At 35.7% G+C, this 13,760-nt stretch overlaps 5 protein-coding genes across 5 annotated transcripts; 3 read left to right on the plus strand and 2 right to left on the minus strand. All coding sequences in view use genetic code 12, as the record gives it.

Annotated features, from left to right (window-relative positions):
• Nucleotides 1–19: 19 nt before the first annotated feature.
• Nucleotides 20–3,607, minus strand: PVL30_002304 (uncharacterized protein; the record flags this gene model as incomplete). Its single annotated transcript, XM_001527413.1, has 1 exon — nucleotides 20–3,607. One exon carries the CDS (start codon nucleotides 3,605–3,607, stop codon nucleotides 20–22), a length of 3,588 nt encoding a protein of 1,195 aa, XP_001527463.2.
• Nucleotides 3,608–4,291: 684 nt separating this feature from the next.
• On the plus strand, nucleotides 4,292–5,614 carry RPT2 (ATPase of 26S proteasome regulatory subunit 4; the record flags this gene model as incomplete). Its single annotated transcript, XM_001527414.1, has 1 exon — nucleotides 4,292–5,614. The coding sequence occupies one exon, from the start codon at nucleotides 4,292–4,294 to the stop codon at nucleotides 5,612–5,614; it is 1,323 nt and encodes a 440-aa protein (XP_001527464.2).
• Nucleotides 5,615–5,991: 377 nt separating this feature from the next.
• PVL30_002306 (uncharacterized protein) lies at nucleotides 5,992–8,157 on the plus strand (the record flags this gene model as incomplete). The annotated part of the gene is made up of 1 exon (XM_001527415.1): nucleotides 5,992–8,157. The coding sequence occupies one exon, from the start codon at nucleotides 5,992–5,994 to the stop codon at nucleotides 8,155–8,157; it is 2,166 nt and encodes a 721-aa protein (XP_001527465.2).
• A 343-nt stretch (nucleotides 8,158–8,500) lies between these two features.
• PVL30_002307 (uncharacterized protein) lies at nucleotides 8,501–8,910 on the minus strand (the record flags this gene model as incomplete). Its single annotated transcript, XM_061119363.1, has 2 exons — nucleotides 8,501–8,870; nucleotides 8,903–8,910. 2 exons carry the CDS (start codon nucleotides 8,908–8,910, stop codon nucleotides 8,501–8,503), a joined length of 378 nt encoding a protein of 125 aa, XP_060975346.1.
• A 3,481-nt stretch (nucleotides 8,911–12,391) lies between these two features.
• On the plus strand, nucleotides 12,392–13,153 carry GPP1 (DL-glycerol-3-phosphatase; the record flags this gene model as incomplete). The annotated part of the gene is made up of 1 exon (XM_001527417.1): nucleotides 12,392–13,153. The coding sequence occupies one exon, from the start codon at nucleotides 12,392–12,394 to the stop codon at nucleotides 13,151–13,153; it is 762 nt and encodes a 253-aa protein (XP_001527467.1).
• Between the last annotated feature and the right edge of the window lie 607 nt (nucleotides 13,154–13,760).

Below are 13,760 nucleotides of genomic sequence, written 5' to 3' on the forward strand. Positions count from 1 at the left end.
GACTTATAAATTCATTTACCTACAATAACCTACGTCTTTTACCTTTGCCATGTACTGCTGGCCGATCTTCTTTTGTCAAATCAATAGATGACGCATCTTTGCGTAATATTCTAATTGCAGAATGTTTTTTCAGACTATCTGGTACTTGTTTGATGGGATCGATGACCTTTCCATTAGCTATGCTTTGTTTCGATGCTGTTGGACTATTGCTCTTTATATAAGTCTCCTTAACTGTTTTCGTGATAGGAGGACGGGATGTTTGAGGACCTTTGCGAATTGGGCTCCTCAAGTCCACTGTCTCAATAGTGTTCTCATTACTTAAAGGTTTCATCTTCTCCATTATATCACTATTACTTTTAACCGATTGTCTCAAATCTTCATCAGAGGAAACATCAACAATGTCCTCTGATATTGCTGGTGATTCTCTTCCCAAGTTCATCTTTTTCTCGAGTTTCTCATGTTTTTCCACTTCTACTGATTTAGTACCAATGTCTTCTCGATGATGCTTACTTGATTTTGTTGCATTTTTACCACCTACTGAACTGCCATCAATAATCCCCGTTTCCACTCCAACCAGTCTATTATGTTTGGATAAGCTGGGCTTTGAATGATCAACAAGGCTCTTTTTACGAGTCGACGCGGATTTCGTTGCATCGCTTATCCGTTTTTGTATCTGTAACATCTTGGTGTCTGCCTTAGGTGGCTCTTTACAGTCACTTTCAGCATGAATATTAATCTTTTCAAAATTTTCTCGAGATAAAGACAAATCAACGTTTTTATCTTGCAAGCTATTGCTTTCATAGTCCTTGTGATCAATATTCTTTGCCTGATTATCATGCGTAGTTTTTAGCGGCTCGGGCAACTTCCGAGACACTTGTACACTTGAAGTTACAGGTTTAGATATCTGAGTTGGTTGATCTGGTTGTGCCTGCAAACCTTGTTCCGTGGTCGATAAATTATCGTGTTGGTGTGTTCGAACATCAGTCGTTGAATCATCTACCAAATTCGCAGATGAGGATTTAACGACATCTTTTTCCACTGGATGCTGATTAATGTCCAAATTCTTTAGCTTTTCATTCCCAATGCTATTTGTCTTTGTACTTTGACTTTTATCATTATCATTATCATTATTATAGTCAATTGAAACATTTTGGCCGCTGTCTTGATCCTGACTGTTTTCGTTGTAATATGGATAATAACTTTCCTCCACAATTTCTATATCATCATCATCATCATCATCATTATCACCGTTATCTTTGTTAGTATTGTTATTGTTGCCGTTATTATTTTTATCATTATCATCATCATTGTCATCACCATCATCTTTATTTTTCACACGCGACAATCCTAAAGCTTGTTCTTTTAGTTTTTGTTCCAGATGCAATCGAAGCAAAATATCAATCCAATAGTGTCTTTCCTTGCTTCTTTCTTCTGCTGGAAATAATAGCTTTGTTGCTCCAAACTGATACCGTCTCCAGTGAGACTCGCACTCGGTAATCTTTTGCAACCATTTTCGCACATTATACAAAACATGAACACCACAGTCATTAAAATTGTTTTGTCTTGGAACCTTAGCCGCTGTAACGCGGATTTGATCTCGCAGTACTTCGATACTATGTTTATCTTTGCAATAGCCAATTATGAATTCCTTTAATGGTATTTTCACGCTATCTCTTCTGGTCCCCAAGCTGTCAAATACAAATATCTCAGCCTTACCATTTGACCTACCAGTTTGGGAATCTAAACCTTGCGAGAGCGCGCCATTCATCTCTTCCAGACTTGAAGCAGAATTGACCTCGATATCATCAATGTTGTCTGTAATCTCATCCATTTCAATTGTTTCTAAATCTTTTTTGTTCTGTCTTTTGTTCTGTTCCTGTTCCTGTTCCTGTTCCTGTTCCAGTTTTTTGTTACCATTTTCATTTTCATTTTCATTTTCAATTTGGCCATTGCTATGGTCTTTAGCTCCCTCCGCTATCATTTTCTCGCCATTATCCATTGATGGTACATCCTTAATTTTGATCAAATCTGGCAAATTCCGAATAATACAACAGAACCAATGCAGGTCTAAGTTTATTGGGAGTATGATATATTGATAACTCAATAGATCGATCCTCCGCAACCATCGTTTAATATTTTCATAATATGGTGGTGTGTCTTTAGAACGTGCATCCTTTTGAATCAACTTTATATAAAAATAACAGCTAAATGCATATATATCATCTGCATTTACCAAATTTTCTTTGACTGCTTGCTCCATCAGGTACTTTAAGCCAAAATCGATGATCTTGTCATTCACCCAGTTGTGGTGGAATAGACTAGATAAATCCTCATCGTCTATAATCATTTCTGTGCCATCATCAAATTGATAACGTAGACTCGGTACAAGCTTTGGAATCTTTTCATTTGGTTGAGGATGCGATAACTTTTCAAAAAACTTCATATAAGCCTCACTACTATCGTCTGCAGGAAAAACTTCCAGCTGACGAGTCTTTCTTCTCGGCAGTGACCTCACGGGCAATGCAAAATGTGTCTTTTCTTCGTCTTTTTCATTGTTCACTTCTTCAGGCTCTTTAGCAATCACAAAATTTTCATCTTGTCTACCATGTCTGGGGCTATGTCTTCTAGCACGTGTTGGTACTAAATCTTTGAGAGGATCGCGCATTGCTGATGACGGCAGTTTTGGCAGCGACAAAAGCAGCTGCAGTTGTAGTTGCAGTTGCAATTGCAGTTGTGGTAATGGTTGTGGTACGGGTTGTAGTCGTAGCTGACGAGGCAGAGAGCCCACTGATACCGCTTGTTCTTCTTCACTAGCAAAATTTGTATGGACTTTATCAATTGAGTGGTCTTTAAAATATTTTTTTATTTCCATTCCCCCATCTTTAAATTTTGCAATGATATCGGGTCCACTCAACAATACAAGACGTATTTTTTCCTTAGATAAAACAACTTTTTCAAGCTGAGTCTCAAAGTTAATAATATAATTATCTATTGGTATGCCATCTTTTGTGAGATATATATATCGTCGATTTGATGAAATAGCAATGTATACGTTGAAACACTGTCCACGCCTTTCAATGTTGTTGTTACTGTTGTTATTACTGTTGTTATTGCTAATCTCATTGTCGTCATTGGTACGTGTTTCTTTGTCGTATCCATAATCTCGTATTGGCAGGTGCGCAATTGGCTTCTCCGTCAAATGGACCTTTTCCAATTCCAATTTGTTGCCAAAACAATCTTTGACAAAGGACGGCTTTTGAATGGATGTATGGAAATCGTTTTTTTTGCGCAAGTTTAGCTGTTTCTGCAATTTATGAAGCTTATTGTACCTTGCATTTACGCTAACATTACCTCCTTTATCCGATACCATTGGTGATTTATTTTGATCCGCTTTGACAAACTCATTTAGTTCTGCTCGACTTTTAGCTGACTTCAGAAGAAGCTCTTCAACGTTTCTGCTTCGATAAAAGGACGTCTCTGAGTCTCTCTTTGTATTTGACTCTTTTAACAAATTATTTGTTGGATGGAACCCCAAGACATTACTTTTTTCTCTTCCATTTCCTCTCAGTAAAACATCTTTGGCTCCCAAAACATCCTTGTTATTCATGATTATTGCAAGAACAAAGACAAAGAAAAAACGAAAAAAATGAAAAAAAAAAATTTGAAAAAACAACGGAAGTTGGGCTGGTGGTTACAATGTTTATGTTGGTAAAACAAGTATCATTTAATATCTAATACTCCAAACCAATAGTACCTCAGATCCCCTTCCCACTTTTAATTTTTACTTTTAATTTTTCTTCCTTTTTCTTCCTTTTTATTCCTTTTGATTCCTTTTGGAAGAATACAGTAAAGACTTAGTTTGTTGAACAGTCACGCAAGCAAAATTGCCGTAGTCGAAGTTGTTTATTAAATGCAAATTAGTGTTAAATAGTTAATAATTGTTTGAGACACGTGAATAATGGCAGATTGAGAATGGCTTCGTAATAGTCTATAGTCTGTATAATGATCTAACTTGGCGAGCTGAGACAATACTGATCTCCACGGTAGCGCACTAAATAATCGTGAGTGGCAAGGAATTTCTGCGAAAATCTAGTCTCAAACTTTGACAAGCATACTAGAGGAAATATTTCAATCTACTTGCCAATTGCCAAAGGGACAGGAAGAAAACAAGAAACAAAGAACCAATAAACATTAAACAAAATACAAAGAAAGAAAGAAAGAACAGACAAGCAAACAGACATACTTTCTTACATTTACCTCACCACATACTCATATATACATCTAATTAATCATGGGTCAAGGATCTTCGATGCCAGGTGGTGCAAACCCCAACAAGAAGAAAGATGATAAAAAGAAAGAGAAACCAAAGTATGAGCCACCAGTGGAATCCAAGTTTGGTAAAAAGAGAAGAAAGGGTCCAGATACCGCAGTGAAATTACCTACAGTGTATCCAAACACAAGATGTAAATTGAAGTTATTGAAGTTGGAAAGAATCAAAGACCACTTGTTGTTAGAAGAGGAGTTGGTGTTCAACCAAGAGGCAGTACAACCAACAGAGGCGAGACAGGCAGAGGAAAGGGAAAAGATTGATGAATTACGAGGTTACCCAATGGCTATCGGAACATTGGAGGAGATTATCGACGATGATCACGCTATTGTTTCCAGTACAGCAAGCTCGGAGTATTATGTTCCAATCATGTCCTTTGTTGATAAAGGGTTATTGGAGCCTGGATGCTCAGTCTTGCTACATCACAAGACTGTGGCTGTTGTTGGTGTGCTTCAAGACGATGCTGACCCAATGGTATCGGTGATGAAATTGGACAAGTCGCCGACAGAATCATATGCCGATATTGGTGGTTTGGAATCACAGATTCAAGAGATTAAGGAATCTGTTGAATTACCATTAACTCATCCTGAATTGTATGAAGAAATGGGTATCAAGCCACCAAAGGGTGTTATATTGTATGGTGCACCAGGTACCGGTAAAACACTTTTAGCCAAGGCAGTGGCGAACCTGACGTCAGCAACTTTCTTGAGAATTGTAGGTTCAGAATTGATTCAAAAGTACTTGGGTGATGGACCAAGGTTGTGTAGACAGATCTTTCAAATCGCAGCAGAACATGCACCATCAATTGTCTTTATAGATGAAATCGATGCTATTGGTACAAAGAGATACGAGTCAACTTCAGGAGGAGAAAGAGAAATTCAAAGAACCATGTTGGAATTGTTAAACCAATTGGATGGTTTCGATGATAGAGGCGACATCAAGGTAATCATGGCCACGAATAAAATAGAGAGCCTTGATCCAGCGTTAATTAGACCTGGAAGAATTGATAGAAAGATTCTTTTTGAAAATCCAGATGCTAATACAAAGAAAAAGATTCTTACCATTCATACATCAAAGATGAATTTGGCAGAAGATGTCAATTTGGATGAGATTGTTACAGGAAAAGATGATTTATCAGGTGCTGACATTAAGGCAATTTGTACCGAGGCTGGTCTTTTGGCATTAAGGGAAAGACGAATGCAAGTCAAGGCGGATGATTTCAAAGCTGCTAAGGAACGTGTCTTGAAGAATAAGGTAGAGGAGAATTTGGAAGGTTTATACTTGTAATCGTGAATTAGCTTGTGTAATTTTTTTTAATAAAGAGTTTTAGATCATTAGTGGATAGGTAATATTGGTGTATTTGTAAGAAATATTAAGAAAAAAAAAACACAGGTAAAACAGTAAGCAGTTTAGAATCTTGAGTTGGGACAGTATAGATCACGTGATTATATAGATATGTACAAATATATATGTATGTATGTATACATATTTTTTCACAGTTCGAAGTAGAGAGAAAGAGTAGTAGACACCAGTATTTTCGCTTTGCAGTCAAAAGTGTTTTATCTTTTTTTATACAATTTTGCTTTTGATTTTAATTTTCAATTATTGGATAGCCACATGAGCTTGGCTTATAGGGATAATAGATTTGGTGTTGCACAAGTTTAATGTTCATCAAATATGTTTCTTTAAGGATTAACATACTCAGTATAAAACTGCGGAGATGCGCTGTGGCTTCACTTCGATTTCATAGTAATTTCACACACATTCATAAATGGAACAAACGGAGGAGCCGAAAAGGGGTCGATGATTTTGACAAGAATGAAAAAGGACAACAAAAGTTAACAGTGAATGAAGAGGTATTTCAATTTGAGAAAAAGACAAGGAAAGAAAATGTTGAGTACAAGGAAGATTCACGACGAGGAAGCAAGTCTCTAGAAAAGAATCTCAACAAATTTGAGAAATCAACCAAAAAGTCTTCAAAAGTTTCAAACACTACGAGAAGGACAATTGTTAAACAGAAAAAGATTGTAAAGGATACAAAGAACTTTGTGCCAAGTTTGTATGCTAAGAAGTCAGCACTGAAACAATCACATAGTCATAGCGACAATATCTCTAATTCTACCACAAAAGATGGATCTAGCAAAAAGCCATTAAACTCCAATTTTTTTGATAAAAATGAAACAACTTTGGCACAACCAGAGGAAACAATAGGCTTGGTAAATGGCTTGCAACAAGTAACATTGTCATTGAAGAAGGAGCCAAAAAATCCTCTGAAATTGATAGATCGATTATATGAACTTCGAAGTTGGTTAGCACACTCAAAAGCAAACTCAAAAACAGATTCGGATTCAAGTTTCACCAACCTCGTCCTTAATCCCAAACTGATATTGACAGCTAAAGAAATGCAACAAGTTGGAACTAAGTCGGCAAATGTCGCAATAGTTAAAGAGATTCCAAAAGAGTATTCACGTGAGGCAATTTTACTTAAGAAACAAATGGAGATGGACAGGCCTGATTATACAGGCTTCAAATTTTTCAACTATGATGAATTGTCAGCTTTGGGAACTGGTGGGTATGAACTTGAATTTTTGGATCAAACCCAATCTAGAATATATTTAATAAACATTGAGAAAGACGACTTGGAGGTTAAAAAGATTTATACATGGACAAACCCATCACTTCTATTAACATTACCTGAAACCAAGAATTTCTGCAATCGAACCAGTGTTTTGGCGTTGCAAAGGATTGGCAAGCTGTTGGTTGAAGAATATGTGACACGATGGTGTTTTTTCAGCAAAGCTACAGTACATTCAATTGTTAATCGTGTTAAGAAACAATGTGAGCAATACAGGTTGCATCAAATCAATAATGAGCTAGGTAATTCTTTGTCTGTGCAATATACTGGGTTCAATGCAGTGTATGTATTTCTAGGAATGATGTATTTGGAAGATTTGAACTATGAACGTTTAATCAGCAAAATTGTTGCGCCTACAGCAAAAGAAAATTCACTAAAGATGGTGTTTCACAAGAACTTGTTGATTGACAAGTATTTACTGGATATTGGGGCCAAGATAAGACTCATGTCTGCAACCTTGGATAACAAGATATTTTCGCAGATACGCCGACCACCGCTCTTGACATCATTACCTTATAAGCTTCCTCCGATCCCGAAATATTCAGATTCTAGAATGTATCATTTCTTGCAATATTCTTTACTTGCAGTTGACTACAATCATGGTTTTAGAGGTAGTGGTGGAGGAAGAAGTAGAAGGAGTCGTAACAGTGGTAGTGATAGTGATAGTTATAGTGGTAATGGAAAAGGAGTCAAAGGTGATGCTTACCACATGACTCTAAAAGATTCTTTTAAATTGGAGAAATTAGCAATAAAGTTGGATAAATATGGCGATGCTGTTTTAAGCAGATTCTCTACAGAGTTTTTGATCCAGTTACTGAAACAAAATCCCAATTTCCGTTGGAATACAGATGATTTATTCTTTCTCAACACTAATGTCATATTTAGCCGTTTAAGTTTTGCATATTCGTTGCATGAGGCAATTGACAATCAAGAACATCGCAGATTGGTCGAGCAAAAGATTTTGCTGTCGCATTTGAATGAGGCAAATGAAATCTTGGGTGATTTATTTGAACGATTAGTTGCAGTGACGTATATTCAAGACCCCGAGAGGTGTCGTGAATGGGTGTTTAAAATCTATGAGTGCATTTTGATGAACTTGAAAACGAGGAAAAGAGGTGATGTACATGAGTTTATTGATAAAAAGAAATTTCTTGAGCTTTATCGGTATCATTTAAGGACATCAACTATGTACTAAACGGGATGAAGAGAGAAATGGACTAGTGCAAAAAAAAAAAAAAAAATTAGAACTAACAAGTGGAACTTGATAGATTGGTAAACATTTATAGAGGTTTTATAGATTTGTCAATTGAGGTTTTTACAATTTCAACCTTTCCTTCCTTTCTTCTTTTGTTTTTTTATTTGTTCCATTTTGTCTCTTTCTTCTTTCTTGACCAAACATCAAGTTAATTCATTGTCAATCAATGCTAAATGACTTCTCATCATTATCTTCGTTTTCCAGTTTGCTCTCTCTTTTCAGTTGATTTTTTCTATCTACTCTTGATAAATCTCTTACTAAGTATACATTATTCTGAAAAACATCACTTGGGTGGAGTGAATACTCGGTCAGCTGTTTTTAGCTTCAAAACAATAGTTTCTTTAAATGAAACCACTTTTCTACAAAGCGGACATAAGCCTTTACCTCTGGCTACATTGGAGTTGGTCCTTGCCCTTGAGCTGCTAAGACTTTGCTCAATACAGTTTAGACAAAAGATGTGGCCACAGCTTGTTGTTGTTGCATTTTCAATATCATCAAAGCATATGGGACACTGGATGTCCGATAGTTTTTTTACAGTTTGGTGATTAGAAGTGCTTGGAGGTAGTTGTGATTGTGGTTCAGGATTGTCTAGCAAGTCCTGTGTTATCTTGCGAAATTCCAAAATCTCTATGTCGTCGTCATCATCATTGATACTGTTGTTGATGTTGTTGGTGTTGGTATTAACATTGTCATTGTCATTATCGTCTAGTGTTTCCACGGAGTTGGTGGGTTCTGTCAGTGTAGACATATAGCTAATTTGCCTATTCTCCTTTATTAACAACCCGCTTCTCGCTCCTAATAATTGAACTATCTTTTTAGATTTGAGTGTGGTTTCCCATGGATAAGTGGAATCCTACATAGTATCTTTTCTCCTAATTTTTTTTTCTTTATCATTATCATATGCAATTGTTAGTGAATAAATGAGTGACAAAAAAAGTGGTAACAAAACGGATAAAAAGCAAATAAGTCGTGTAGATTGGTCGTGTATACAGTCGTGTACTTTTGGTATATGGGCTCAAAAACAAGGCTGCACCAACAACAATAGAGTCTTGATAAGTATACACCATCCTTAACGTCCAAGCCAGTAATACTAGGAATACAAGTAATACTTGTAGTGCTTGTGTAATACTTGTACTAACCACGATAAAAGCAGACGCTCATACTGCTGTCCTGTATTGAAGCTCAGTCTAAAGTGAGGAGTGCTCAACTAGGTTAAAATGATTTTTTTTTTTTTTTTGCATTATATCCAATTACGTAGAAAATTTCATTTTAGAACAATATGAAAAAAAAAATAACAACAACAACAACAGTATATTTATAAACAAATCTTATTTTCTGATTAGGAAAGAGACGGTGTTTCAAAATTACGAGTTTACTTTAGAAAGGGGATATACAAGATGGTGTGTAGATACGGTAATGGGTGAAGAAGAAAAATTGAAAATGAAAAAAACACACAACCTTATCTTTTTGATTCAAAAATGTTTCGGATTGTAGTAAGGTGGTAGGAGGAGTTTATCTTTTGCTAATCTAACAATTCCATTGACTGTTATAAAAAACGTAAATTCTTTTCATGGTGTTGTATTTGAATATCAAACCGATTCTAGCTAGCTCATCGAAACGGTTCGTATTTGATTCATCTCAAACGGTGTATGTATTGCACTGAGCAAAAGAAAAAAAAAGAAAATAGAAAAGAAGCTATGACGTAATCGGAATGGAATAAATAGGAACCCAAAATAAAATAAAAAATAAAAAAGATCCCCTTTTTTGTGTTTCATTCCTTCATCCAAGAGTTTTTAATTTAATATTGAGTTTCTGCTTCATCATAACTCCTTCTTTTTTTTTTTTTTTCTTTTCTAGCCCTATATGGCCTAACTCCTTTACAGAATTAAGCCAATATCCAAACACAAGCATAGTAGTAAATTAACAAGAAGGAAAAAAAAAAAAGGAAAACCTGTTCATATGGTGCTGCAACAATAGAGTAAGTCTAGTCTCTTATGACGTAGTTGAAAGACCTGAAGGATTTAGGAAAACAATATTAGAAGTAGGCATGTCGAGACAATAGATTTGGAAGAAAGCAAGAAAGGAGGAAAGGAAGTAAGAAAACAGCTAATATACAATAACAAAACAAAGGTTTTGTATACACAAGTTTATATAATAGATGAAATTCTTTAAGAAATAAGAGCACAAGGAGTGAAGAAGGTATCATCCCTTGTCCTCTTTTACTCTTTCCCACTAATAACAAAATCAACAAACAAAAAATCAACAAACAAACGGAAAGAAGAAGGACAAGACAACGAGATAACTAGTCTCATCTCTAACTTGGTGCTTCTTGCCCTCCTCTCACCATCTGAACGGTTGCCAAGGGGCACCAAGAAAACAAAATTTTTGTCAGATTTGACACCGACACACTGACAAACAGACATACACGTTGGCAAGAATTTTCATCCCCCTGCGGTATCGGAACTTCTTCTCTCTTTCCTTTCTCTTTCTTTTTCTTTTTTCTCTTTTCTTTTTTCTTTTTTCCTATATTTTCTTGTGCAGTAAGAAAGCTGTTATCGGGTGCATTACATACCAGCTTAAAGTGAGGGAAAAAAAATTAAAAGTAAAAAATTAAAATAAAATAAAAAAAATAAAAAAAGTAAAAAAATTAAATAAAAAGGAAAAAGAAACGATTTTTGTGTTATCAGTTTCAAACTTGCTTGTACTTTTGGGTTCATGCCTAATAGTAATAGGGATAAAGGAAAGTATATAGCATTTGAAATAATAGACGAAACAAAAGAGATGTGGGTTGCATTAGAATAGAGGTGTACTGTGTGTAGTGTTTATTATTGGTGTAAAAGTAAACTATAGCGTATCATGAATACATATAGTTTCTCTCCCTAACTTGTTTATTTAGGGGGGAGGGAAGGTGGTGTTTCTATTTCCTTGTATGTTCTTGTTACTTGTATATATCAAGCAACAGTAAAGTTGTAATGGACGACTAGCAGCCGAGTGGCAGATAAAACGCAAATTCTTATTATTATTATTATTTTTTGGCTTTGCTTTGCTTTGGTAGTGGCTGCAAATTTGCAACATCATCAAAACATCCAATAGTCAATATCAGCACACCGCAAAGCAGAGAGAATGGGCGGAAGAAAAAAAAAGAAACGGAAAGAAAAGAGAGAGAAAGAAAAAGATAACTCAGTCACACCACACTGTTTTTTATGCGCATTTTGTATGAGGTGTTGTTAATAAAATTTTTTTTTTTTTCCTCTGCTGTCGGACACATTCACCCGACTTCTCGTATCTCCTTGGTATAATTTATCCCTTGTTTGAAATACACGTTTTCTAATATTTTCATGCAGCACATGCTGGAAAAGAGATGTTAGCTACTACTGCTACTACTACTACTCTTACTAATTATTGTCATGTTGTTACTGTTGTTACTGTTGTTACTGTTGTTACTGTTGTTACTGTTGTTACTGTTGTCGTTTCAGTAAAGTACACAAAAGCTAGGACAGAGCTCTTCATAGTAGAATTCACATATTGCCTTTTCTGAACATATACGTAATGAATCTTTTACAGTTGATCTTTTCTTTTTTTTTTATATATATTTTTTTTATAAATATTTTTTTTATTTCTTTTCTTTTTTTCTGCTGTTCCTTTGTCGTCATCGTCATCATCTTCATTGCTACCAAGTTACTATAGAGTAATCAACATTTAACACATAATGCATAAAATGCGCAAATGAGCACACCCTCTGGAATAATATGGAAAGTGTTTAAATAATAAATGATAAATAATAATTAATAAATAATAATAGTTAACTAGAAAATGAAAAAAGAAACTTATACTATGATAAGATTGATTGTCTCTATATACCCCTAGTATGCATTACCTCATAGACTTTTCCAATATCCACTATCCATGATGAAATAGGGAGAAGATGCCATCCAATTGATCTATAAAAGGAGAAGCAAATCCTCCTTCTTTGTTCAATTCTTATTCCTTCAACTTTTTTTATTTATCTCCTTATTCATCTTAACCAAACCAATATCAAGTATCCACATACTTATCCATTCATTCCTTATCCAACTGAATCTATTTATTCACATTTTTTTTTTTTTAAAAGTTTACTTTACAACTTTTATATCAAAACACACCAAGTTCTTTATTATTAATCAATTCATTCACAATGACTAAGCAACAACAACCAGCCGTCTTTTACTGTAACGCAGCCTTGTTTGACTGTGACGGAACATTAGTCAACTCTACCGGTGCCATCTCTGAATTCTGGAGAGAATTCGGAAAGACTAGACCACACGTTAACCCAGAAGAAATTATTAGAACATCACACGGATGCCGTACTTTTGATGTCATCAAGAAATGGTCACCAGAAGATGCTGAACCAGTGCAAGTTACCGAATGGGAAGGTAACATTCCAGACTCTTTTGGTCAACACGCCAAAGCCATTCCAGGTTCAGTCGAACTCGTTAAGGCATTTGACAAGTACTCTGAACAAACACACGATGGTAAACAAAAGTGGGCAGTTGTGACATCTGGTACATTGCCATTGGCCACAAAATGGCTTAAATTGTTGACAATTGAAAAGCCAGATGTGTTTATCACCGCTGAAAAAGTCACCAAGGGTAAGCCACACCCAATGGGATACCAAAACGCTAGAGAAACATTGGGTTACGGCTCAGAACACGCCAAGGTTGTCGTGTTTGAAGACGCCCCAGCCGGTATTGAGGCTGGTGAAAAGGCCGGTGCCATGGTTGTTGGTATCTGCTCAACCTACGACCCAGAAAAGGTTAGAAAAGCCGGTGCAAACATTGTGGTGAAGGACTTGTCCAGCTTCCGTATAGAAGGCTACAACAAGGAAACTGAAGAGTTTAAGGTTGTGGTTGACGAATACTTTTACGCTGACCCAGTATTTTTAGAAGAATCTGCTTAAAACTTTAAAGGTTAACAAGTTGAAGAGTAGAGAAGGGGTGAAGGACGAAGGAGGGGGATGGTTAGCCAAGACAAGCACGATTTCCCATTCTTTTCCTCAAATATTTAGTTCTAGAGTTGAATGAGAGTTTTTAATTTCCATAGGTTTGGTGTATATATTTTTTAAATTAATTTGATAGACCATATTTTAGAACAATTTTGATTTTTTTAAAAACTTGTAGCCTATTTTTTTTGTTTTCGTTATTCAAGCAAGCAAGTAAAAGAAGAAAAGCCAAAGAACTAACATTAGCTAAGATAGTTGTAGGTTGCGATTTCCAGCCAATTGCAGTGCTAGCAGTAGTAATCAGCGCAGAGCAAGAAAGGTGATGATCTTTTGTATCTCGCTTAATGTCGCGAATTAAGCTGCAAGGAAGAAAAAAAAAAAGAGAAAGAGCGGAGTCACGTGATTTGAATACAATTTCTGCGACATTCTCTCTTCCTCAATGCCATCTCGCAAAAGTCAGAAGAAAAGAAAAATAAAAATTATATTAAAAAAAAACAGATTTATAAACGAGAGGAGAAGAGCGAGAAGAGCGAGAAGAGAAGAGAAGGGAAGAGAAGAGAGAGAA

The sequence above is a fragment of the Lodderomyces elongisporus genome, chromosome 2, assembly GCF_030384665.1.
Source record: "Lodderomyces elongisporus chromosome 2, complete sequence".
Lineage (NCBI taxonomy): Eukaryota > Fungi > Ascomycota > Pichiomycetes > Serinales > Debaryomycetaceae > Lodderomyces > Lodderomyces elongisporus.